The sequence below is a fragment of the Schistocerca gregaria genome, chromosome 2 (assembly GCF_023897955.1).
Source record: "Schistocerca gregaria isolate iqSchGreg1 chromosome 2, iqSchGreg1.2, whole genome shotgun sequence".
In the NCBI taxonomy this organism is placed as follows: Eukaryota; Metazoa; Arthropoda; class Insecta; order Orthoptera; family Acrididae; genus Schistocerca; species Schistocerca gregaria.
In genome coordinates this window covers 938,561,052-938,587,861 of record NC_064921.1, presented here as the reverse complement: position 1 = coordinate 938,587,861, position 26,810 = coordinate 938,561,052, and the positions used below count along the sequence as shown (strand labels likewise).

Genomic DNA, 26,810 nt, shown 5'->3' with positions numbered 1-26,810 from the left:
GCCCATATTCTCCCGTAAACCTTTCTTGTGTTACTTCCCTTATAGTCGCGTTCCAGTTTGCTATGATTACTAAATTTCCATTTCCCTTTACATACTGAAGGACGCGCTCAGTATCCTCATACATTTTCTCTGTCTCTTTATCTTCTGCTTGCGACGTCGGCGTTTATACTTGCACTTTCGGTTTCGGCGTTGGTTTTCTGTCGAATCTGATGGGTACAATCCTATCACTGATCTGTTCAGAGTAGCTCGCTCCCTCCCTTACTTTCCTATTTGAAACGAATCCTTTTCCCACTATCCCATCGTCTGCTGAATGCTTTCTGTTTAAACTACAGTATATTCGTCTGACCATAAATCCTTATCTTCTTTCCATTTCACTTTACTGACTCCCACTATATCTAGATCGAGCCTTTGCACCTTTCCTTTTCAGATTTTCTAGCTCTCCTGCCACGTTCAAACTTCTGAGACTCCGCCTTCTGACTTGTAGAATTTTATCCTTTCGTTGGTTATTTCATATTTTTCTCAGGGTCACCTCCCGCTTGGCAGTCCCCTCCCGGAGATCCGAATAGGAGACTAAAGCGGAACGTTTTGCTAACGGAGAGATCTTCGTGATACTTGTCGAATTACATGCCACTTGTTTTATGGATGCATCTTGTACGTCTTTAAAGCAGTGTTATCCATTGTCTTCTGCATCCTCATGCCATTGATCATTGCTGATACATCCGCCTTATAGGGGCAGTTACTCACCCTAAGGGGCAAGTGAGTGCCCTGAACCTCTGTCTGCTCCCCCACCCTACCGTTGGCAGAACGAAGGCGACTTCTTATGTCGGATTTTAATTTAAAATTTAAGCAGTGTTTAGTGTGGCATTTGTGTGTTTATAAGTCGTTTGTGAGTAATGTTAGTGTGGCACTGGTCTTAGTGCTGTGTGTTACTCGGTATTTTGCGAGCTTGTTTTTTTTGTTTTGGCAGTGAGTTATTTTAATAGTTACGTATCTTACGATGGTATTAACCTGTCGTTCGTTTGGTTGCTGCTATAAGTAAATTTCTCTAGTGTCGGCGGAATGTGTGAAGTGTCTGTAATGCGTGGAATTTAGGAAATGGAGCGAAGTCCCAGCTTCCCAAACTAGAGACTCTTTCTTATATGTGGTGATGTTTCCAGTGGATTTCAGTAATTTTTATTATGTTTTTTTTTTAGTGTGTGTGTGTGTGGGGGGGGGGGGGGGCAAAGGTGGATACACACACACAATATATATATCCCACGGCCAACCGAAGGGCATGGCGCCAATTTTCTGTAGTTTAAAAATGGCGCGTTGTCGACCTACACAAAATTAGTAATTTTGGTTCATACTGGTGTCAGCTATCCAGGGTTTAAATTTCGTGGCACAATTTTTCTCTACCCTGTATATAACAGGTTTTTGTATTTGTTTATGTGCTTAATTTTCTTTGAGATGAGGGCATCGAAATTTATGTTGGGGTAGTGTTTCAGTATTTTATGAATTTTTGGCTGTTGTTGATGACTGAACAGTAGTTTATAATGGTAGGTATGGCGGGTCAAGCGAAATTTGCGACACTAGGTTTTCCAGTTTTTTGTGAGGTCCTGGTGTCGAGGGTTCCGTTTGAGCTATGTAGATCAAGCAAAATTTACGACACCAACGGTTTTCGTTTTTGTATTTTATGGATGTACTGAATGATGAGAATTTCGTGTGCGTTTTTGGGTTAGGCTAATATTTGTTTTTGAGTGGTGTTATTCTTATTGTCGTATATTTAGTGTGTCCCCGCCTGAAACCCTCAAGTTCCTGCGGTTGTCCCGTTAGTTTCATTGTATTGCTGGTGTTCAATATTTCGCGTGTTACTTATGTTTGTTTGTCGGCGTGATGAGATGATGATGATGACGATGATGATGATGATGATTGGTTTGTGTGGCGCTCAACTGCGCTGTCATCAGCGCCCGTACAAATTCCCAACCGTTGCTCAGCCCAATGTCACCATTTTGATGACACCCAGTCATCTGCGTAATGAGAGACTTCACGGTCGTCGTATTGTATACTTTTGAAAAAATGTCATCCATTCTGAAGACGTCGTATGTCAAAGCGGATGGGTAGAATCGCAACTTCCGGTAATTCCGGTGCGGAGTGTGCCATTGTAAGGGAACAGGAGAACGCATTACATGTCTGTGAGATCTCCTTTCACTAATTGTATTTTCCCCCTGTACTTAGATAGGACAAAGAGCGACGCTTCGCGACCACGTGAACCATGACGTTTCCAATGCAACTTCATGAGATTTCAGTATATAATTCTCACCGTTTTAATGTGACGCTACTGTCTCTCCGATTTTCACAAGCAGCTGTCTAGACATCATGCAGACATGTCAGCAGAAGTGGTGGCGGAAACTGTGACACTCCTATTTCACTTTATTCAGACTATATTGCTATAATTACATAGCTTACGCTCAATTAGTGTTAAGTGAAACTGCTGCAGAGAGAGGACGTCGCTTACGCAAATTAACTGTACGATGCCACAATGAATTATATTTCCCCGCTCAGTTGCTTAATTAAAGCATCGAAGCAGTTTGTGTAGTAGGCTCTCTGCGTAGGCGTTGGAGAGCCCCATGAAGATCCTGTGCTGGAAATATTTGTGTTTGTCTCTTTGTCTCTCTATTCTGTGCCCCCCCCCCTCTCTCTCTCCCTCACTCACACACCCACCCACACACACACACACACACACACACACACACACACACACACGAGCCATGTAAGAAATCCACTGTAGCGCTGACTTAGACGTTCACGGTTTTTTAATATTCTGCTTAGAGATGGCTTTCGTAGCAAGGTAACGATTTGCTCGTTTTTGTCCAAGTGCAGTTTGTATCACCACACACGTTCTCCTCTGTCCATTCTGTTGAGAGGAAAGAAAGTTAAACGTCAAAATAATTAACTACAAAATGTATTTAAGTTTCTCTTCATTCTCGAAGATAAAGCTAAGCGATAGAGAGACAAAACATTAACGATAAAATTTGCTATTCGCAAGCTGTAATGAATTTAAAATAACAGACAAAGTACGTTAGGTGTAAATGTAGCTGCTAACTGGTATGTATTAGTCCTGAAAACCCTGTTAAGCAATTATGTCAGTTCCCGAATTCTCTTTTCCTCTCTCGTTTAACGTAGTACCACACAGATGATGATAATAAGGCTGTCACAACCCTTACATAGTTTCGTGTCTTATCATGTAGTTGATTATTTACCTCCCACTTGCGGTCTCTACCGTAAACCTACTAAACTATGTAGCAGAAAAATGTTAATTAGTAACTTAATTAGCAACTTATTGTTTGCTGTTCAAAAATATCAGCCAGTGGAGCGTATTTCCTGTTCTTTCACTTGCGCTTTGTGTGTGTGACACGGTGTAACATTAAGTAGTTCAATTCAGAGTCCGCCCATAATGCTTCCTACTGTTATCTAACGTGGGTCTCACGTCGTGCGGTGGATGGAAGTAAATATACTACTACTACTAAAACGTTGTCGCAATACGAGAAACACGGCTTTTACTCTTAAGGTATTAGTTGCCGCTGCATTGTTTTTTGTGTGGCCGGAGTTGGTTATAAAGTTCTGTAACGGCTTGTGGATTATGACCTCACACACTGTATATTAACAGCTATCACTGACTTTAATTTACGAAATTTTCAGTTTTATGGGCGCGTATATTGTGAGGCGCCTAACAGGACTATATCCACCACATGCTGTCACACACAGCCTTTATATACGGTTTCTGTCTTTAATGTGTCAAGAAGCACGTTGACTTTTGGTGTGAAGTATTGTTATGCATTTTTTCTGTTGTCAATTTCATAACGTTATATGGCAACATCTTCGCAAAAAGCTGAACGAGAAAGAAACACAATAACCGTTAATTTCAACAGAGGGTGTCCATCGCTCTCTCCCTCCCCAGCCGAAGGAGCACTCTTGCGAAAATGCGCGAATATCTGCCGTGTCTCTGCAAGACAAATTTTCCTCCTGAACTACTTGCTTGCCATCGCTTCTGCCTCGGCTGCTAATTACCGAGAAGTTCTTTTCCGCTGGATTAGCGTTCTGGCGTCACCATTTGTCTTCTTCACGCCAGCGGAGGCTCTAATAAGCTTTAAAGTAATGCGCAAGAAATACATCTGGCTACTCCTCCGCAGTAGCGGCCACCCGACGGCGGGCAATGGTCTCGCGCTCAGTCACCAGTACAATTTCTTTCTTATGGATGAACTCAGTTTACTATTAGGGCCTAAAAAGGGGACGCCGCACGCAATGATTATCACATTTAACTCCCCATTAGTATTTTATACTCGGTAACTAGGTATTATTGAACGACTTCGTGAGGCTACATACTCGCTGGCACTGAACTGTACACATTTTTTTTTTCCTTTATTGTATTTCGATTCCCTCGGAAGGAGGCGGGCTGGTAGCAGCTTATTACGCTGCTCTGCAGCCTACATACTTCTTAAAACGTAAGAAAGGAGATGAGAAACGATAAAAGCAGGCGATAAAACGGTGACTTAAATTGTAAAAACGGCGGGAAAGTGTGGAAAGTTAAAACATAAAGCAAAGGGTTGGCAAAGCGAATAAAATACACAGGAAGCAGACATGGTAACATAGTAGACAGACAATTAAAAAAACATGGCGACAGTCTGGTTGCTGTTCGCAAGAGATATAAAAAATCACACCCAGTGACAGTATGATGTCCATTCGCAACACTTCAGAAAAGACACACAACACTGAACACTCACTGTAAACACTGCACTAAAATGTCGGCACAAGGAGCACACACCATAGCCAAGGGCAGATGGTGGGTGGACCTGGACAGATGAGGGGGGAAAACAAGGAGGGAGGAGAGGAAAAACGAAAGGGTGGGGAACCAAAGGAGGGAGAGGACTCATAAGGGGGGGAGGGGCAGGGCAGACGCGAGAGGGAATGGGAAAAGGCAGAGGAGGGAAATCCAAAAGGACTCGAGGGAGAGAAGAGGAGCAGAGAGAGGGTAGGTGGGGAAGAAAGAGGATGGAAGGGGGGAGAGGGAGCCCAGGAAAAGGACGGAGGAAAGGAGGGGGGGTGAGGACCAGAGTTGATAGCAGGGATAAATGGAGGGAGAGAGGGCATCATCCGGGAGGGGAAGTTGATGGAAGCCACCTTGGGAAAGGAGATGAAGAGTGGAGAGATGGAGCATAGAGGGGACACAACAGTGAAAATGTGGCATGGGATGGGGATGCGGGAGGAGAGGAGCAACTAGGGGTGAGGGGGATCAAGGCGGCTGGAGATGTAGAGTATGCGGATATGTTCGAGGAAGAGGAGCAGATGGGGGAACGGAATGAGGTCATAGAGGATCCGCGTGGGGGACGGGAGGCTTATATGGAAGGCGAGGCGGAGTGCATGACGCTCAAGGATCTCGAGGGACTTATAGAATTTGGGGGGGGGGGGGGGAGCAGACGTCCAGGCACGACTGGCATAACAGAGGATGGGACAGATTAAGGATTTGTAGGTGTGGAGGATGGTAGAGGGGTGCAACCCCCATGTCTGGCCAGAGAGGAGTTTGAGGAGTCAGAGGCGGTTGTGGGCTTTGGATTGGATGGAGCGGAGATGAGGGATCCAGGTGAGGTGACATCCAATGGTGAGGCCAAGGTATGTGAGGGTGGGGGTGAGTCGGACAGGACGGGTGCAGACGGTAAGGGAGAAATCCAGGAGCCGGAAGGAGCGAGTGGTACGACCTACAATGATTGCCTAGGTCTTGGAAGGATTGATTTTTAGGAGCCACTGGTTACACCATGCGGCAAACTGTACACATCTCAGCATAACCTCATATACGGAAGTCTGAAGCTTCGGTGTTGGCACTTGATAGCTTGCGCCATCTATAGGTCCCTACTCACGCACCAATTAATCGGCCTACCGACCGACCAATTTCGTGGCAGTCTACACAAGTCCTGAGCCAGTGCACTAAGCTATTACAGCCTCTTCCAGTCATTTGCTTTGTTTATCTTGAGTTCATTGCGTTTATGTAATACGAGATTGCGCTTGGCTTTACACAGAAACAAAAACAGGGGTTTTCCTTGGCTGTTTTAGAGTTAACAAGGCCAAAAGCAAAGAGAAGAATGTGGGTAAAGACGTAGCTACTGCAAGGAGAGAAATTTACTCATATTCTGTTACATAATCAGATGGATCCGACATTTTCATAATTATCTACGAATGAATGAATCAAACATTTTGAAGGTGCTCAACATCATCAGACCATTCTTAACGTAAGAGAATATGGTCATGAGAGAGGTTGTTAGTTACGTTATGACTTCTAGCCACTGGCATAAGCTAAGAGGATCTCAAATTCAGTGCTGTTGCATTCCCATAATTATCAGTTAAAATGATTCCTGGAACCTGTAACATGATTTACAGTTCACTGAGGAAATAGATCATGGTAAGGCAAAATAAGTAAAACGGAAGATGTTCATGTAAACGTTATTAATTTATTTATGTATGTAACATAAGAGATGGCATGTAAATTTGAGAAACCCATTTCAGATTCGAAGAAGAAAGACCACACATGGTGGTGGCGCACATCATCTAAAAATATAACAAGAAATACCGGGTGATCAAAAAGTCAGTATAAATTTGAAAACTGAATAAATCACGGAATAATCTAGATAGAGAGATACAAATTGACACACATACTTGGAATGATGCGGGGTTTTATTAGAACCAAACAAATACAAAAGTTCAAAAAATGTCTGACAGATAGCGCTTCATCTGATCAGAATAGCAATAATAAGCATAACAAAGTAAGACAAAGCAAATATGATGTTATTTTCAGGAAATTCTCAATATGTCCACCATCATTCCTCAACAATAGCTGTAGTCGAGGGATAATGTTGTGAACAGCACTGAAAAGCATGTCCAGAGTTATGGTGAGGCATTGGCGTCGGATGTTGTCTTTCAGCACCCCTAGAGATGTCGGTCGATCACGATACAATTGCGACTTCAGGTAACCCCAAAGCCAATAATCGCACAAACTGAGGTCTGGGGACCTGGGAGGCCAAGCATGACGAAAGTGGCGGCTGAGCACACGATCATCACCAAACGACGCTCGCAAGAGATCTTTCACGTGTCTGGCAATATGGGGTGGTTCTAATAAAAACCCATGTCATTCTAAGTATGTGGTACACAAAAAAGGTCCGAACGCTGTTGCAGAGGCAACGGAAAAAGCATGCGAAGTTCAGAAGAACGCGATATCCCGAAGATGGGCTAAAATTTACAGACGCGCGAAATTTGGCACGTACTTCGATGCGAGATGCCTTTAATAGGTTCCACAACGAAACATTGTCTCGAAATTTGGTAGAAAATCCGAAGAAATTCTGGTCGTATGTAAAGTACAAAAGCGGCAAGACGCAGTCAATACCTTCGGTGCGCAGTGCCGATGGTACTGTTATCGACGACTGTGCCGCTAAAGCGGAGTTATTGAACGCAGTTTTCCGAAATTCCTTCACCAGGGGTGAATTTGAAACACGAACATCTGCTAGCATGAGTCTCTTAGAAGTAGATACCTTAGGGGTTGCGAAGCAACTCAAATCGCTTGATACGGGCAAGTCTTCAGGTCCAGATTGTATACCGATTAGGTTCCTTTCAGATTACGCTGATACTATAGCTCCCTACTTAGCACTCATATACAACCGCTCGCTCACCGATAATTCTGTACCTACAGATTGGAAAATTGCGCAGGTCGCACCAGTGTTCAAGAAGGGTAGTAGGAGTAATCCATTTAACTACAGACCTATATCATTGACGTCGGTTTGCTGTAGGGTTTTGGAGCATATACTGTATTCAAACATTATGAATCACCTCGAAGGGAACGATCTATTGACACGTAATCAGCATGGCTTCAGAAAACATCGCTCTTGTGCATCGCAGCTAGCTCTTTATTCGCACGAAGTAATGGCCGCTATCGACAGGGGATCTCAAGTTGATTCCGTATTTCTAGATTTCCGGAAAGCTTTTGACACCGTTCCTCACAAGCGACTTCTAATCAAGCTGTGGAGCTATGGGGTATCGTCTCAGTTGTGCGACTGGATTCGTGATTTCCTGTCAGGAAGGTCGCAGTTAGTAGTAATAGACGGCAAATCATCGAGTAAAACTGAAGTGATATCAGGTGTTCCCCAGGGAAGCGTCCTGGGACCTCTACTGTTCCTGATCTATATAAATGACCTGGGTGACAATCTGAGCAGTTCTCTTAGACTGTTCGTAGATGATGCTGTAATTTACCGTCTAGTAAGGTCATCCGAAGACCAGTATCAGTTGCAAAGCGATTTAGAAAAGATTGCTGTATGGTGTGTCAGGTGGCAGTTGACGCTAAATAACGAAAAGTGTGAGATGATCCACATGAGTTCCAAAAGAAATCCGTTGGAATTCGATTACTCGATAAATAGTACAATTCTCAAGGCTGTCAATTCAACTAAGTACCTGGGTGTTAAAATTACGAACAACTTCAGTTGGAAGGACCACATAGATAATATTGTCGGGAAGGCGAGCCAAAGGTTGCGTTTCATTGGCAGGACACTTAGAAGATGCAACAAGTCCACTAAAGAGACAGCTTACACTACACTCGTTCGTCCTCTGTTAGAATATTGCTGCGCGGTGTGGGATCCTTACCAGGTGGGATTGACGGAGGACATCGAAAGGGTGCAAAAAAGGGCAGCTCGTTTTGTATTATCACGTTATAGGGGAGAGAGTGTGGCAGATATGATACACGAGTTGGGATGGAAGTCATTACAGCATTGACGTTTTTCGTCGCGGCGAGACCTTTTTACGAAATTTCAGTCACCAACTTTCTCTTCCGAATGCGAAGATATTTTGTTGAGCCCATCCTACATAGGTAGGAATGATCATCAAAATAAATTAAGAGAAATCAGAGCTCGAACAGAAAGGTTTAGGTGTTCGTTTTTCCCGCTCGCTGTTCGGGAGTGGAATAGTAGAGAGATAGTATGATTGTGGTTCCCTCTGCCAAGCACTTAAATGTGAATTTCAGAGTAGTCATGTAGATGTAGTCATGTAGATGTAGATGTGTGTCAATTTTTAACTCTCTATCTACATTATTCCGTGGTTTATTACGTTTTCAAATTTATACTGACTTTTTGATCAGCCGGTACATAACGAAGAAGCATTTAGTAACTGTTAGACATTTAAAAAATCCCACAATTTTCTCTTTACAGCAGAGGACTTGGATACTGGCTGGGCAGTTTTAAAACTTATGACAATGAAGCAAGTACATTTTGCGAATTAACGTCAGTTGTATGTCGACATTTCGATTTCTAGATTTCATTTCCGATGAGTGTCGGAAATAAAACATAAAAAAGGAATACAGAATGTTGATGGACTTTTATTCTCTTTGTATGCCACAGGAAACTATTTCGGATTCGTTAAAAATGAAAAAAAAGTACTTCATTTCTTGGATCTTTATTGCTGTACTCACACGACGTGTTCCACAAACATCTGCAGTTTTTAATTTTCTCCTGAAATTCTCTTCTTAACTTGCGTCCTCCTCGCACTCTGTCTTACCCGCCCGACATCTTCACAAGGATTGTTCGTCGGTCGGTCGGTCGGTCAAAACGCCTACACACATCGAAATTCTGTCGGACGGTCGGTCTGTTGGTGCGTGTGTAGGAGCGTTACCGGAAACATCTACTCTCTTGTTGATGGTCAACTACATCGGATCGCAGTTGACATGCACCTGAATACGCTCTAGGCTGCAGTGTCGTCGCGCTTCGATGGTGGGTTAGTGTGGAAAGTTGGACTGCATGCTCCTGCGACGTCAGTCCGATGTATGAACAGTTTTGCTCTTTAATGTCTTCCACTACTTTAACCCTTAGAGCAGCAGTGGTTTCTGCTTGAAACCGCCATTTATTTTAATTTGTTTTTTCAAGTATCAGTGCCTTTTGCATGAAACCACCGATGGTACTGCAATACAGATACTTCTACAGACATTTCGAGGTACTTCTAGATGCTGCACTACAGCAGGTAGTTACAGCTTTCAAAGTAACAGTCGGCGCGGAGATCGTTCTACGTGATTTTAGGAGATTGTGCCCGTACTGAGTTCATTGAAAGTAAGTATATCTAAGTTATTGAACGTAAATTTGACTTTATACTACTGCTTTTATTAGTATTATCGAAATGAAAACACAAGGACAGTAAGTAGTTGTGATACAAAGTTTATTAAAATTTAGACCAATTTTTCCTTTTTATGTAGGACTATAATTAGTTTTAGATATTGTGAGTTCATGGAAGTTTCGAGAAGTGAGATTTTCTCGAGGAAAAATGCGAATTTGCTTTCAGATATATCATACGAAATGATGGGTAATTAAATACTGTATTTCTCAGTGGATAAAGGTGAAACCACCTCTTTAAAACAACTTATAGTTTACTTTTATCATTTTCTTCTTGTATTTGTTTCTTACTATAATAATAATTATGTGATAAATTTTAAAATTCTATTTTTTCGTTTTGTCGAGACTCTAAGGGTTAAATATTCTTGAACGTTTGGACAGTGTCCAGTTAATTGCGTGACTGGAATTTTTCACAAATAGCGCTTCTTGTGATTTTACGTAAACTCCCTTCCCACCTTCGCAGCCAGATTATACTTAGGTCTAAAGAGCCAAGAGCTATCAAAAGACGTGCACTCCCTTCCGTTTCTCGAGAGACAGGGCAATTTAAGGGCTCAAAAACATTTAGTGCGCAAATTTACACCGAAACAATGCTTTGCACAGAAGTATATATATTTCTGCACGGGTATCCTCTTATAACTGACTAATGTTTGAACGTTCAGTCCTACAGTGTTCAGCTTCTCATAGCTCACTCTTTTATTGCCAACAAGACCACGTTGGCTGCAGAGCAATGTAGTGCCGTCGATACGACATGGTAGCGTAGTGTGTGTTTCTCACAAAAACTACACATGCGATTTAACTTTTTTTTAGTTGTCATGGAAAATCAAAGACACTGGAATGGTATGCATTTCGTACATTTTTATGCGCAGAATTTTCTTGCAATATTTTTAAAATATGCAGAAATGAAGTAATGCTTTAAAGCGAATCTGTGCAGTCCTAAAGAATGTTCTTAGCCCAGAAATGAGCTATCTCAACAATTTGGGGTGAGTTGACTAAGGCACTGCGGTGTTCAAATAGAATAACAGGTACAATCGGTTACATTGCCCATTGAAAGGTGAGTGTAACAGCACTTTTTGTAGACACCGTACTATTGGAGTTTTTATGCATTTACGTTTCTCAGATTTCAGAACGGACTCACTCAGCTAAATATAAGTAGTGCTACGGTTTCAAAGTGGATTCCAAACAACAGTGCAAATAAATATTTTCCGCATAAACGAATCATTGTCAAAGAAGAGAGAAGGTACAGAAAAATGCTAGCTCTGTCTCAGGATTGAACCCTAAAACGTTGAGTTAGTGACCTGACAGCCCCTACACTCCCAATTTACCGACCGGTCGACCGACCAATTTTGTCAGCCTACACATGTCACGACTGACTGCACTCGGCTATTACGGCGCTGCCTTGTTGTGGTGATTTATCGTAAGTTCGTTGAGTTTACTCTGCGAGAACCTTCTTGGATTTACACAGAAATAATAACTGGGGTTTGCATTAGCTGTTTTAGAGGCAACAAGGCCAAGAAAAGTCGAGAGAAATCTGTGGGCAAGGAAGTGGCTAATGCAAAGAAATCAATTCACCCAAGCCCTGTTACGCAAGAAGCTAGGAGCCGATGTTTTTCGTAATTATCTAAGAATGGACGAAACACGCATTTCGGAGGCGCTGAATGTTATAAAATGATTCTTAACGAAAAAAGTCATGAGAGGTTGTAAGCTGCGAGGAGAGGCTGTTAGCTACACTGCAGTTTCTAGCCACTGGCAGCACTTGAGAGGACGTTAAATTCAGTGCTGTTGTAGCTCCATAATTATCTGAAATGCTTCCTGAAACCTGAAGTGTGATTTATAGTTGCCAGAGGAAATAAATCATGGTAAAGCAAAATAAAACAAGCAAAAGATCTTCTTGTACGGTTTATTAATTTATGTATGTAGTATGTTAAATGCACCTGTAAGTTTAAAAAACTCATTTTAAATTAGAAGACTGTAGATGTGGGGGCCTACATCATCTAATAAATAAAGCAGATGCATAAGAAATGAATTTAGAAACTGTTAGAACTGAAAAAATAGGAAAACAAGTTTGGTCTTCTTGGCAGAGGACTTGGTTATAGGCTGGACTTCGACACTTACAACAATGAAGCAAGTATATTTTATAAACAAATGCTCACTGACTGTCTATATTTCTGATCCGTACGTCACATGAAACGATTATGCATTTGTTAAAAATGAAACAAGTGCTTCGTTTCTTACTTCTCTATTGCTGTACTCCTCGCACGACGTGTCCCACAAGCATTTTGAGTCTTCAGATTTTTCCTGAAACTCTAAGTTTCGTCCGGCTCGCACAGTCATGTGCTGAGTGACAAGACCAACTTCTGCCGGGCGGTTTGCCATAGAGCACAGTTAAGTGGGTGGAATGGTGGGGTGTTGTCTGTTGGGTAGTCCTACGCGACAGTCATCCCGACAAGAAAACTTGGTCGTTCGGTGGCCAAAGCGCCTACACACGTCAAATTTATCGGTCGGTCGGTTGGTGCGTGTGTAGGGGTCTTCAGTAATCTGCAGATCTCATGTGGCTTCCAACACGCCGTTCCAGATAGTATGACGTTGCTGTTTTCACTACAAATAAAGAAGAAGAAAATTCAGATGTTATGAAGCGCCTGCCCATATACACCATGTTGTGTACATAGTTCTGCGTAGTCAGCGCGTACACATCTTTCCCAATAGAGCGCGCCCCGCTAAGCACAACAGCGCAGGCGCAGCGCTCGTCCGTCTCCACACTGAGATGGCGCTGCCTTATAGACGGACCAAATTCTGCTTTCGCCGATCCGCGTATTAATATGTGACGCAGCCAATGAGATTGCTGCTAACGTAGAACCAAGTTTAGTTATTTTTATGCTTGTTATTATTTTAATAAATGTTTGAAAATTAATAAAGTTCTGTTTAAAGTTGTTCAGTCAATCTGCTACTCTAAGCGTGCAAGTGGCACTTCTATCGTCTGACCTAACGGCAGAAGATAAACACGCCACGATAAGACCACGAGACATAGAGTGACAAGTCAAATAATCTGATGGTGTGTGTACCGAAGGTCTTAGAGTAGGCACACCACACAACGAGAATTGCAAGGTGAAGACAATTTTTCAGAAGAAACTTTAGTGCTTGGAATCAATCGTTCCTGTAGTGGGAAAATAGACGGCGAATTACGCTATTACCGAAACTGTATTTAGGACTGCCCTGACGGCGTAACTGCCGGTGTGGCCGAGGGTTCTAGGCGCTTCAGTCTGGAACCGCGCGACCGCTACGGCCGCAGGTTTGCATCCTGCCTCGGGCATGGATTTGTGTAATGTCCTTAGGTTAGTTAGGTTTAAGTAGTTCTAAGTTCTAGGGGACTGATGACCTCAAATGTTAAGTCCCATAGTGCTCAGAACCATTTGACGACGTAACTGGCTCGAAGGAACCGAAACGTCAGCGCCGTTTATCGCTTGATGCTGCGCGCTGCTTCCGGCTGGGAACCGAGAAGCCCTGCTCTGTGGTTGTTTTCGATTTGATCACGTCCAGTAGCGGGAGAAACCTGCGGTCGACGTGCGCCTTTCGTGGGAACGCGAAGGCAGTCCGGTCGCGACTGCGTTCACTTAGTCAGCCGATTCCTGGGAAGGAAATCGGGTCCAGGGCCGGCCGTGTGTCATCGCCCGGAATGCGGTGGCGCCGCTGCGGGCAGTGCACTGCGAGGTGTCGACGCGGAAACCGGGTTTCACTGCGCCCAGGTGGCTTTCATGAGGGGGAGAGAGAGCGGGGGGGAGAGGGGGAGAGGGAGGGGGAGAGAGAGAGAGAGAGAGAGAGAGAGAGAGAGAGAGAGAGAGAGAGAGAGAGAGAGAGAGAGAGAGAGAGACGAAAAGAAGACACTCAGTTCCTAACAAAATGAGTTACTTCTCATAGCTGGGGTTCAGTGATGCAAAATTTTGTGAATGACATCATTGTTGCCTTTCGATGTAAAATTGCTTATTTGTACAATCCACTGTTGTAGTTATGGCCATATTGCAAATAATTTAGTACATGTAAAAAGCTAAAAATTTGACCTCCGCATTGTCCATCAAATTTCCAGTTCCAAAACGCTGTAGAAAGAGAACCACTGCTCTGGAAAATTTGATCAATACATGGCGCTGTAAGCGTTAGAATATGCACACCAACAGACGCGCACCAGTCAACTCTTCCTCAGTGTGGGTACGAGACGTCCAGCATGGCTGTCTCGAAGAAAGATCGCGCGCTTCTTGTATAGCTCTTGTACAAGAACGGCGACTGTGCAACAGTAGCCCTGTGGAAGTTACAAACACCTGTTGTTGTTGTTGTTGTTGTTGTCTTCAGTCCTGTGACTGGTTTGATGCAGCTCTCCATGCTACTCTATTCTGTGCAAGCTTCATCTCCCAGTACTTACTGCAGCCTACATCCTTCTGAATCTGCTTAGTGTATTCATCTCTTGAGTTCCCTCTACGATTTTTACCCTCCACGCTGCCCTCCAATGCTAAATTTGTGATCCCTTGATGCCTCAGTACATGCCCTACCAACCGGTCCCTTCTTCGTGTCAAGTTGTGCCACAAACTCCTGTTCTTCCCTATTCTATTCAGTTACGTGATCTACCCATCTAATCTTCAGCATTCTTCTGTAGCTCCACGTTTAGAAAACTTGTATTCTCTTCTTGTCCATACTATTTATCGTCCATGTTTCACTTCCATACATGGCTACACTAGATACAAATACTTCCAGAAACAACTTCCTGACACTTAAATCTATACTCAATGTTAACAAATTCCTCTTCTTCATAAACTCTTTCCTTGCCATTGCCAGTCTACATTTTATATCCTCTCTACTTCGACCATCATCAGCTATTTTGCTCCCCAGATAGCAAAACTCATTTACTACTTTAAGTGTCTCATTTCCGAATCTAATTCCCTCAGCATCACCCGACTTAATTCTACTACATTCCATTATCCTCGTTTTGCTTTTGTTGATGTTCATCTTATATACTCCTCTCAAGACACTGTCCATTCCGTTCAACTGCTCTTCCAAGTCCTTTGCTGCCTCTGACAGAATTGCAATGTCATTGGCGAACCTCAAAGTTTTTATTTCTTCTCCATGGATTTTAATACCTACTCCGAATTTTTCTTTTGTTTCCTTTACTGCTTGCTCAATATACAGATTGAATAACATCGGGTAGAGGCTACAACCCTGTCTCACTCCCTTCCCAACCACTGCTTCCCTTTCATGCCCCTCGACTCTCATAACTGCCTTCTGGTTTCTGTACAAATTGTAAGTAGCCTTTCGCTCCCTGTATTTTACCCCTGCCATCTTCAGAAATTGGGTTAGTATTTTGCAGCTGTGACTTCTAAGAGGTGTGAAAAAGGGCATTGTTCCGATGTCTGCTAAGGGTCTGGAGAAAATTATTTTAAAAGTCGAAAAGACACTTTCTTTTTCGAAGTGCAGTGTGACGGAGGGATGGAAACAATTTATCCGACGTTGTCGAAAATGTGGCCACAACATTGCACGTGGTGTCGACACATTCTCCGCACTGCTTATTTACTTAAATACCTTTTCGACAAGTAGACACAGTTCAAAAGCTAAAGTGATTATCAGGAACCAGCTTCAGACGTCAGTAATCCCTATCCTTAACCACCACTGACACGATTTTATATTTGTAGAATCACAATAAACGTGTCTTCTTGATTAATCCATAGTAGATAATTGTGTGAATTTTGTATACAAGAATTGCATAAAATTGAATTTTAACGATTACGTTACATTAAAACACATGGAACTAAATTTTGAAACTTAAAGTAGCTATTTAAAAAAAAGACAGTAATGTTAAGAAGTGAATGGAACTACATTGCATATGTTACATAGATGTATCTTCAGACCTTTTCAATTCCTACATTTAATTTTTCCTTAGCTTAATGCACGCATCGAAGGAATTGAGTCCCACATTGCGAAACTTAAACTTGCATTATTCTAGGTTATTTGTATATTTAAGTCTATCCGTTTTTTGTTCGGCGACAGAAGTTAGTCATTCCGACTAAGATTCGTGTTATTCCAAAATAAAACGCTTAGTAGCCCGTTAAATTCTACGTATAGAATTGTAGTTTCTATGTGTGTTCGTAATAGACACCAATGACGCCTCTTTTAAGACTCAGAGAATAACTTGTTTCAAGAATGTCTAGCTGCGACCCTCGCCTGGGTTGCCAGGTGTTCGGTACTGAGGTACGAGTTTAGATATTTTTGGAATCCCATTCACATCACTGCCGTAATTTATTCATTGATTTGCAAAATTCTCTAGAATTATAGACTGTTATGGGCACATCAGAAGAGGATATTGAATCACTTAAGAACGATTGCTTCTTTGCATCAAAAGCTAACCAAGAAATGTTAAAAACAAATAAGGTTGAGCGAAATGCATTAAGCCGGCCGCGGTGGCCGAGCGGTTCTAGGCGCTATAGTCCGGAACCGCGCGACTGCTACTGTCGCAGGTTCGAATCCCGCCTCGGGCATGGATGTGTGTGATGATGTCCGTATGTTAGTTAGTTTTAAGTAGTTCTAAGTCTAGGGGAGTGGTGACCTCAGATGTTGAGTCCCATAGTGCTCAGAGCCATTTTGAAGATTTTCTGCTACGTGGATGCAAGAACTGTAACTCCTACATAAAAGTACAACCTCCAGATGTACTGTACATGAAATTTATTCGCAATTGCGAATATGGACTGCCATCATCTGTATAATGGAGTGACTACAGTGAAAATTTGTGCCTGACCAGGACTCGAACTCAATTTCCTGTTTATCGCAAGCGGTCGTCTTACTATTTCGCTATCCGTACACGACTTACGGCTAAACCCAAACTTCCATATGTTGTCAACCATGTGCCTACAACCTGTACTCATGCAACCGTTTTGTATATTCCCGTACAGGGGAATCATTTTACATGAAAGTCGATTACCCGGTGACGGGGGATAAATACGATATTGCAGTGCCTGTGTTGTTCCGAACTAGGATGCAAATTTTCTTCGGACATGCATGTATGCTGAGTCGCAGCCGTACCTGTTCCTTCGGACATACATGCTGTGTGGTGAGCTGATCATCTCTCTTCATGTATTTCAGCCGTATGATCCTATATTGAACCTGCAGACAGTCACCATGACAACGGAAGATGCAGAAACTAGTAGTTCAGACGTTGCCACAAACGGCCTCTATTCGCATCTATAATTGGGTCGGCAGCAATCAGTCCCGTCCCGTTACAGCTGCTCGTGTCCGCTTGCTATAACTGCGGTGCACTGACGCACCAATAAATATGCCAAATGTAGCCCTAGTAATTTATACCCCGAAAATACGGATTTCATTGGACTAAGTTATTGGTTGTGGAATAACGGGATCTCGTCGTTTAATTTGGTGTAGTCAGTTTTATGATTAATCTGATTACTTGCTTAATGCTCGTTTACTAATACTTCTCTTATGATAGTTGCTATTCCAATAAAATTGGATTGCTTGATTAGGCCTCTAACCAGTATAGTAATTAACACACACACACACACACACACACACACACACACACACACACACACACACACACACATATTCGATCCTCGCCTGTACCGTCGCCTCATTACAGTTCAAAATTAATGAAAAATAAACATTTTGATTAGAGAAATTTGTCAGTGGGTAGGTAGGTGCAAAATGAGTGTGCAACAACGACGTGCAATGGTACCAAATAATGTACGGAGAAAAATCGCTATCTTCCTGTTACACAGTATACAATCTAGAAATTAACTTTCAAGTGGTGCTTGCTCATTTTTGATGTAGGCTGCTTTATCCATCTGCTACTAATTTGATTTCCATCATGGTTTGGAGTTTACGTTAAAATGTAGGTCTCCCTATCACTGGCAGGCCAGACCATTGTAAGGTTGGAGGGTGTGGCTGTGGCATAGTATTAAATGCCAGACTACTCAGGTTCCATCTCTAAACATTCGTAGGATTTTTCTCTCTTACCACTTCTTTCATCTCTGGCAATGCTTGTTCTACTGTCGCATTCTCACAATACAGGAACTCTAAAACAGCACACTGCTACACACGAACAGGTGCAGCAGCCATTTTGACGAAGTGTTGCAACAGCGCGACTTGCAGAAGCAGATGGAATTAAATTTGAATACCAACTGGAAGAATCTTTCTGTGATTGCTGTGAACAGCAAAGATGTAGAACAAAAGTGTCATTTTCGAAAAAAAAGTTGTGCATATCTTTGTGAGTGACCCTCACACAATCGTACAAATCCTAGGTTTAATTGCTTTCAGATTGCCTCTGCCTGCAAACAGGTTGGCCAAACTTGGAAAGACTTTCCAGAACTTCATGAAATACACTCAATGTTTCGATTAGCAGCAAAGGAAGCAAAAAACTAGACACATTTTTAAATTAACTTTTGTTGTGGAAGCAACTTTTCAAGTAACGTAATTACTCTAAAGAACGTCTTACAACCTCCATGCCAGGCCTGGCCAAACCGTGCTCCGTGAGCGCGAGCACTGTGCTCCTGCCTAGCCTAGCGCTCAGAGTTCTGTGGTGGATGGAGCTCAGGGGCGAAGAGGAACTGGAAAATGAAGGCTGCACCCGGAAACCGCTAAGGAGACAGTCGTCTTGGCAGAAACCAAGCAGTTTTCTAGCAACACTACTTGCGTTAGATTAATGGTCTGCATTGGAAATACGCACTTGCCAATAAAGTGGAAAAGCCACATCGTTCGGTTCTTAATGAGCCTTGCAAAGTGCTTACTATGCCATCGCACTGTTATGAGATGGAAAAATTCTTTTTCGAACGTCATTACAACACCAGCCAAAGAGACGATATGATGCACTTGTCTGACGAACGACAGCAACTGCTAGCTGTACGGAAAGCGGCCATCAGATAAACTGAATTAAGGATAAGTAGAGTCGTGACAAAATCTTTTATCCTTGGCATCACACAATATCTGAACTGTCTGTATTAATGGAAAGAGAGAATCATCTGGTAACAGACAAAGCGGTCAAGATTGATGCTATCAAACTAAATAGTAATCCTACAGAAAGACTAGGTTGAGGCTCATAACGTGGAACATTTCCCGTAACTCGTGACAGTTCCTTGTGGACCAGACATAGCTATGTTTCAGCAATTGAAACATTTCACCATCAACTCTCGAGGAGATTCCAAGACGTTGCACAACTGAAGACGGAATTCGATTTTTCACATCATTCTCGCATTTGGCTGCTAATGTACCTCATTACTTCAAACCTGAGCTGACATGTACAGTAAAACACTCAGCTCAGCGGTCTGTTTGTGCAATCCAGGAATTTACAAGACTATGATAAAATGCTACTCTAAGAGCAATATCATGGACTGCACAGACAGACAATTGAAGTTATTTCGAAGTTTGGTTCAACACGTGAGCGAACGGTTTTCTTTCTTTTTTCTGTTATGAAAGTGACTTAGTCCCAACAACTTCCGGGTTTAACAGATCTTAATCTGCTTAAGTCCCCGTGTTTGACTCTATTACGAACCATAGTTCCAGATATATTATGTATTCTGAAATAGAAGTGGGTTTAAATATATAAGCATCATAACTTAAAGTTAAATGCCTGTATGTAAAGCTACTCACCATATTAACACTGTAAATGTAAATGCCGTGTGGTTAGGGCCTTCCGTCGGGTATACCGTTCGCCTGGTGCAAGTCTTTCGAGTAGAAGCCACTTCGGTGACTTACGTGTCGATGGGGATGAAATGATAAGGACAACACAACACCCAGTCCCTGAGCGGAGAAAATCTCCAACCCAACCGGGAATCGAACCCGGGCCGATAGGTATGACATTCCGTCGCGCTGACCACTCAGCTACCAGGGGCGGACATATATTAGCACTATGTAATATACTACTTATCTAAGTAATAAAAGCATTGACAGTAAAATAAAAATTTGAAAATAAACATACTTCATAAATTCCTGCTTACAGAAGTATGCTGCAGTATTCACTCCTTATAAGCAGTTGCACTGTGCTGCAAACACGTTTTCGTAAGCTTGCTCCGTCGCACACGGATGCTCGGAACATTACAGTGGAGCGGTTATGGTTCAAATGGCTCTGAGCACTATGGGACTTAACTTCTGTTGTCATCAGTCCCCTAGAACTACGTAAACCTAACTAACCTAAGGACATCACACACATACATGCCCGAGGCAGGATTCGAACCTGCGACGTAGCGATCGCGCGGTTACAGACTGAAGCGCCTAGAATCGCTCGGCCACTAAGGCCGGCGTGGAGGGGTTAGCAGCGGTGCTGGGTACACTGGAGTGCAGTCTTTGAGAGCAAATCTTGTTCAGGCCTGCACCAGGCACTTGGTCCGCCTCTTGATACGCTTCCTAAATGTGTTTTCGAAGCAGTTTTATGGCACCACAAACACTCACTCTTGCACCACCTCCAAAACCACATTTTCCACAAATACTTGGATGCACTCAGGTGTTCCTCCATCGGACTACTTTTTGAAAACAACTAGTAGCTAGTTCAGGACTGTACGGTGCGTCCTCGCGCTGCTCAAAACCAATATTATTAGTGTACTGGATTGTTTTTTAGGGCGTCACCCTAAAGCAAACCAAACCTTTTGCAAGCTTTCATTGTGGGTTGGAGTTTTCTCAGTAATTGCCGCTATTCACTATTTTGCCTCAGTAGCGCCACAGTCGGGTAATTATCTCTTTTTGCAAGGTTCTGTTTGTACTTCCTCAGTTACTCCCAACATTTTGTTTGCATTTTTGAGATACTATTCAGCGTTTATTTAGACAGTGCGGTATGGATAGGGACCGTGTTTGTTATGAGCAGGCACCAGGGAAATTGGCTGCTGTCCATAAACAGCTGGAGGCTGAGTTGGCCACGGTCGACATTCTTCTGGCTACTGCTCGAGGCAACGACGGTAACAGGGCTCAGCTGACGACCCAGGTGACCGGGTTATCGCTGTATCTTCTAATACGCACTATCTGACTGCTTCGTCTTCACTCGAGAGTGAATGGCAGACAGTGGTGGATTCGTGTGTCACTGGGCGGAAGACAGAAAAAGGAGCGGGTTGCACGGCTGGTCGTTAGGCTTCAACAACTACGACGAGGTGCTACCCAGTGTTGATAACACTTGTGAGCCACGATGGGATGCCACTTGTGTTGGGCCAGCGTCCTATTTTCCTGTCCAGACCGGATAAGTGAATAGGGCAGGTTTGCTAACCATTGAGAGCGCCAGCGTTAGGAGTGTAATGGAGCCCCTTAGGGAAATAAAACGCAGGACGGGAAGGAATGGCCGTGTAGACTCGGTATGTATGCCGGGTGGTCCCTTTCCGTGACGTAGAAGGGGCCATCCCAGCGACTATAGTCTGCACTGGGTGCAACCCCCTGCAAATAGTGGCACGAAAGACGCCTGCTGATTGGGTTATGAGTCCATCCTCAGTTCCTATCGGCGGATGGCTGGTTTGGTGAAGACAACTAACAAAGAACGTGGTCAGACTAAGCTGAGTATTTGTAGCATTGTACCCAGGGTTGATCATGGTCCTCTGGTTTCGGGCAGAGTGAAAGGTCTAAATCAGAGGCTCAGACGACTCGGTGAAGGTATCGGATGGAATTTCTCAACGTCCGCTATCTGGTGACCCCCAAAAAGGTCAGGTGTGCGCCACACGCAGGAAGCGGCTACAAGAGTAGCGGAGTTGTGAGGCACGCACATATAGATAAATATTAGAGAAAACTCCTCTTGGGATTAGAGACGGATTGCCTGCCGAAATCGAAGTTAAATCAGCCACAATATTTTCAGAGAATGCTCGTCCTCGAAGCTAGGATTTAGGAACGGTTAATATGATGTTAGTTAATTGCAGGAGCTTCCACGGAAAGAACCCAGAATTAGTATCGCTTATTGAAGATTCTAAGGCCCAGCTAATATTAGGAACAAAACGTTGGTTGAAACCGGAAGTGAATACTAACGAAATCCTAAGTTCAGTTTGGATTACCTGCAGTAAGGATAGGTTAATCGCCAATAGTAGCGGAGTATTTATTGCAGTGAAGAATTCGATAATACTTAGCTAGGTCACGCATCTAGTTGAAGTTAGGCATGAACTGTCCGGCGTTGAGCCCATTCACGTGGGCGAGCCATCACTTGAGCAAATGAAGTGTCCTTTTTTAGCGTAACTTCTAATTTCTCTTCGAAACTCTTAAATTTTAACGCTATTTTATTCTGCGAAAGTTAGTCGTCAAGTTTGGAAATTAATGATGTAAGAACATAAACGCTTCAAACTTTTTTTGTGGAGGGAGGCAGGGATGACATCTCATCTCACATTTGGCTACACGCCCCCATGTCTTCAATTCGTGTCAGAGGTATCAGTTACAAGGAAGTTAACGAAAAACTTAACACTTACACACAAGTGAGAATTGACCTTTAGGCATTAATGCATTTAAACATGGAAACAGAGAAACATGACAGTAATTAAATAAATTTAACCAACAACTGGACCAAGTCCAAGGCATAAGAGTTGGCATACAGTTGTAAGTATCTGTACCTGAGTAAACACTCGTAAATACATTTAAGGGTAGACGAATTAACAAATATTAAAAAAAATTCGCCCAGATACAGACTACGTTCAAGGCATTAACGGCCAGAATTAATCATCTTCGGTGTATAATGACCTTCACAAATGGCGATTGGGTTGGTGAAACAATATCTGCTCCTCCCCACATTCACAGGTTTAGGGTCCACTAGCGAGATACCAAACAGTGGGTGAGTATCAGAGGTCAAACCTCTACTCCTTTTGCTTGGGTACCTGCTTCACACTTCATGTCAGGCGGAGTTATGCCTGCTGGTACATGCAGCTCCTCCAAATTAGTTTGGCTCAGGCATCCAGTGATTATGCGACACGTCTCATTCAGAACAGTGTCCACCTGCCCAGCATGTCAAGAATTATGTCAGACAAGCACTGCACATTCGCCCGCAGAATAGCACAACGCAGGAGTCCAGATAGCGGCTGGTTGTTTGCCCCAGTTAATTTCCCTTAGTATCCGTACGATATTATTCCTTGCCAGCGGAGTGGTTGTGACATACTCTGCATCCAGGAGACACATCGGGATTTTCAGTATAGGCGCCCCAAAATACTTGGCATGACACTTGTCGCAGAGCGACCTCATAGTCAGTATGGCAGCACCAGTTTTGCGAAATCTAGCCCGGAATCACCACAAAGAACAATGTCATTGTTCTGTCAATGCAACAGCTACGAAGCAGTAAAAAACGTTTACTTAAGACTTGTCCCCGTGATTAGCTGTGAGAGCCTGCAGCAGTGACTGGTGTGACGCTCGGCTGACAGGCGGCTCTGTTGCTGTTCCAGAGGAGCCGTTCACCATCTTCACCCCGCTGAACAACAACGACACTCAGCCGGCGGCGGAGCGCCTGCTGTCGCAGCCGGCGCAGCTGAAGCGTCTCCTGCTGGACCACATCGTGCTGGGCGTGCGGCTCGAGCTCAGTCTCAGCTCTGCGATCCACGTGACCGCGCTCGGCGGCAGGACCATCCACGTGCGCAGGATCAACGGTAAGTCTCCGCAGTTTCCATCACTCACAAAAAAATCTCCTCAGGTTGAATTAGAGATCCGCCAAAAAGAGGTATTCCAGGGTCGACAGAAGCGTCCGATCCCACGCGTCGGCTTTGACCCGTTACGTAAGGCTGTTGTCGTGTGTGACGTCATGACGGCGCGGAGTTTGGTTTGTGGGTGTGGCGTGTTTGTTTATGTCGTGGCTTGTTGTGCTCTCTGGTGGTATGTTCAAGGTTTTCGTTTGTGTGGTGTAATGGGCTCAGTTTGCTTTTGCTTATTATCCCGAGCTGTTAGTGTTGGTTGTGTTTGCAGTGGAATCATACTAAATTTCAGCGAGTTAACGATTTTGTGTGAAGGTTAATTTAGTGTTGTTCGCTGTACATTGTGTGGTAATTTTACTAAAAGTAATCGGTTGTTGTTACTGTTCGGGAATGGATATTTCGGATGAAATTAACAGTGCGCAAGTCAAGGGAAGTGTTCGATCCCAATGTGTGGCTGTGCATGTTGGTATTGGTATCGGGAGATGTTTTTGAGCTATATAGGCCAAGGGAAGTATTTGATCCTAATTTATGGGATCGGGAGCTGCTGTTGAGCTATATACGTCAAGGAAAGTGTCCGATTCCAGATGATATTGTGTTTAGTGGTATTTTGGGAGTTTTGTGATGTCGGTTTTTTCGTCGTTTTGTGTGGTTTTGTATTGGGGTGTGTGTCTAAATTTGTTTATATTTAGTTTGCCCCCACCCAAAAACACCCCATTTCCCGAGCTTGTCCCGTTAGTGTCATTAGGCTTTTTGTGGAAAGTGTATGTTTGTTTTTCGATGTATTTTCGTCCTCATGTGTCCGTACCGACTCTATATGCGCCATATTGGAATCGTGGTTTATGGTCGTTTCTGCCATATTTGTGACGTCACGGGTCAAAGCAGACGGGCGGAATGGGATGCTTCCGTATTTCAAATCATCAGGGACAAATATAGAAAACTCGCCTGATATTATTATTCTTTCTTTTCTCAGACGTTATGTCTGGTCAAAAATGGAAAGTGACGCGGACCTTGATCAAGCGTGACTTCCTTTTAACTCTACTGTATATGTTACATTGCATTTACGAACTTTAGGATAATGGAACATGTATAAATAATTACAGGTTTCTGTAGTTGTATATATACGTTTGGATGTAGCTGTATTGCGTTGATGTACTGGTTGATATTGTGTGGTATGACTTTTGTAGTTGATAGTATAATTCATATAATGTCAACTTTATCCTGATGCCACATCTCCCTTGACTTCCTCAGCCAGTTGGATGTATTTTTCAATTTCTTCCCCTGGTTTCTTCTGTATATTTGTTGTATTACTTATGGATATTTCGATTTGTTGTGTTAATTTCTTCTTTTTATTGGTGAGTATGACGTCAGGTTTGTTAAGTGGTGTTCTTTTATCTGTTATATTGGGTCTGTTCCAGTAGAATTTGTATTTATCATTCTTCAGTACATTTTGTGATGCATACTTGTATGTGGAAACGTGTTGTTTGATTAGATTATTTTATATGGCAAGTTGTTGATGTATTATTTTTGCTGCATTGTCATGTCTTCTGGAGTATTCTTTATTATTTTTATTATTTCGTGTGCCTCACTGGCCTGGTCGTCTTTCATTTGGACGCGACTTCGGCGACTTCCATCTCCCTAACCTACCGTAGTTATTCATTCGGGGACAGGAACCTCAAGCTTAATGTCAAGTCCCAACCATTTGTCGTTTCTGGCGACTCCACACACCACTGAGAGATGGAAGCTAGGGTAAATCACAAACTGAAAAATCAGTGGTCCGACAGGGATTCGATCCCACGACCCTCTTGGTTTCCAGTCAAGTGCTTTACTGCTAGAAGACCAGGCCCGACTCCATCTGAATAAATTAATGAGAAGTACAAAAATACACCTCGGAGATAGTTCAAGAATCTTTGAATGTTCGTTATCTTTCTGACGTTTTCTCCACTGCCCCGTCTATTTTTGACATAAACAGTCGACCTACGTTGATAGTGATGGACACGTCTGTGCTTGGGAGACTCAGTAATGTTTCTGGTCCTAGCTTTTGATAAAAACATTGCGTCAGTCCTCCTTGTACTCAGTTTGGATACGAGTGGATGATTTTCACACTCTGTGTACATGATCAGTTGCTTAGTCACTGGAGTTCTTTGTATCCCTCTTCATATGTCCAATGCCTATCATCATTCCACAACCGCAATACCACATGGGATTATGTCCAGAATCTGGACTGTAGAAATTGCTAGCAGATTAAAATTCGTGTCGTCCAAGACTCGAGTCCGGGAAGTGCTCTACCAACTGATCCAGTCAAGCATGACTCACGATCCATCCTCACAGCTTTACTTGTGCCAGTACCCTTTCCCCTGCCTTCCAGACTTCACAGAAGTTCTCCTGTGAAACTTCAGGACTAGCACTGCTGGAAGTACTACCCAGGGGGCTCGCCACTCTTTGGGGGTTCGTGCTTGACTACCGTGGCACCCCAGCCTTCAGTGCTGCATGTCTGTCCTCACGCTGCTTATATGGTATGACGTTCATAGTCAGACCATCTCCCTGACTACACGCCTTCAAGCTGTTGCAGTTCACCTTTTCCTTCCTCACTTGATCGTTACCCTTTGTACCATCATTCGATGTCACCAGGGCAGACTTCCTCCAGCTTATTTGGCAGCTACCTCACTTCTTTCTACTGCTCAATGTCTTTAATGACCACCATCCCCTTTCGGGTTCTCCCAGAACCTGTCAGAGGCGCTCCCTTGGCTGACCTTCTCAATGAGCCTTAACAATGGAGCACCCACGTTCGTTTCAGACTCCACGCACAAGTATTCCCATTTGGACCTATCCTTCTGCAATGTTCAGCTTGCCCGTCGTCTCGAGGGGTCCCTTCTCACTGACAATTACTCGAGCGACCATTTCCTGTGAGCTATTCGTCTGCTGATTCCTACCTCACCTACATGCATACCCAATTGGTCGACTGGAGATTTTACACCTCCAGGCGACCATCGACGAACATTTCCCCAATTGTGTGACCAAGTAGAATATCTTGGAAACGTTA

At 43.4% G+C, this 26,810-nt stretch overlaps 1 protein-coding gene across 1 annotated transcript in view; it reads left to right on the top strand.

Annotated features, from left to right (window-relative positions):
• Window positions 1-26,810, top strand: part of LOC126335382 (transforming growth factor-beta-induced protein ig-h3) — a 267,513-nt gene that overhangs the window by 210,580 nt on the left and 30,123 nt on the right. Inside the window, exon 2 of the mRNA XM_049998601.1 lies at window positions 23,528-23,728. Coding sequence (XP_049854558.1) covers window positions 23,528-23,728 — 201 coding nt within the window. The remainder of the gene's footprint in view (window positions 1-23,527; window positions 23,729-26,810) is intronic.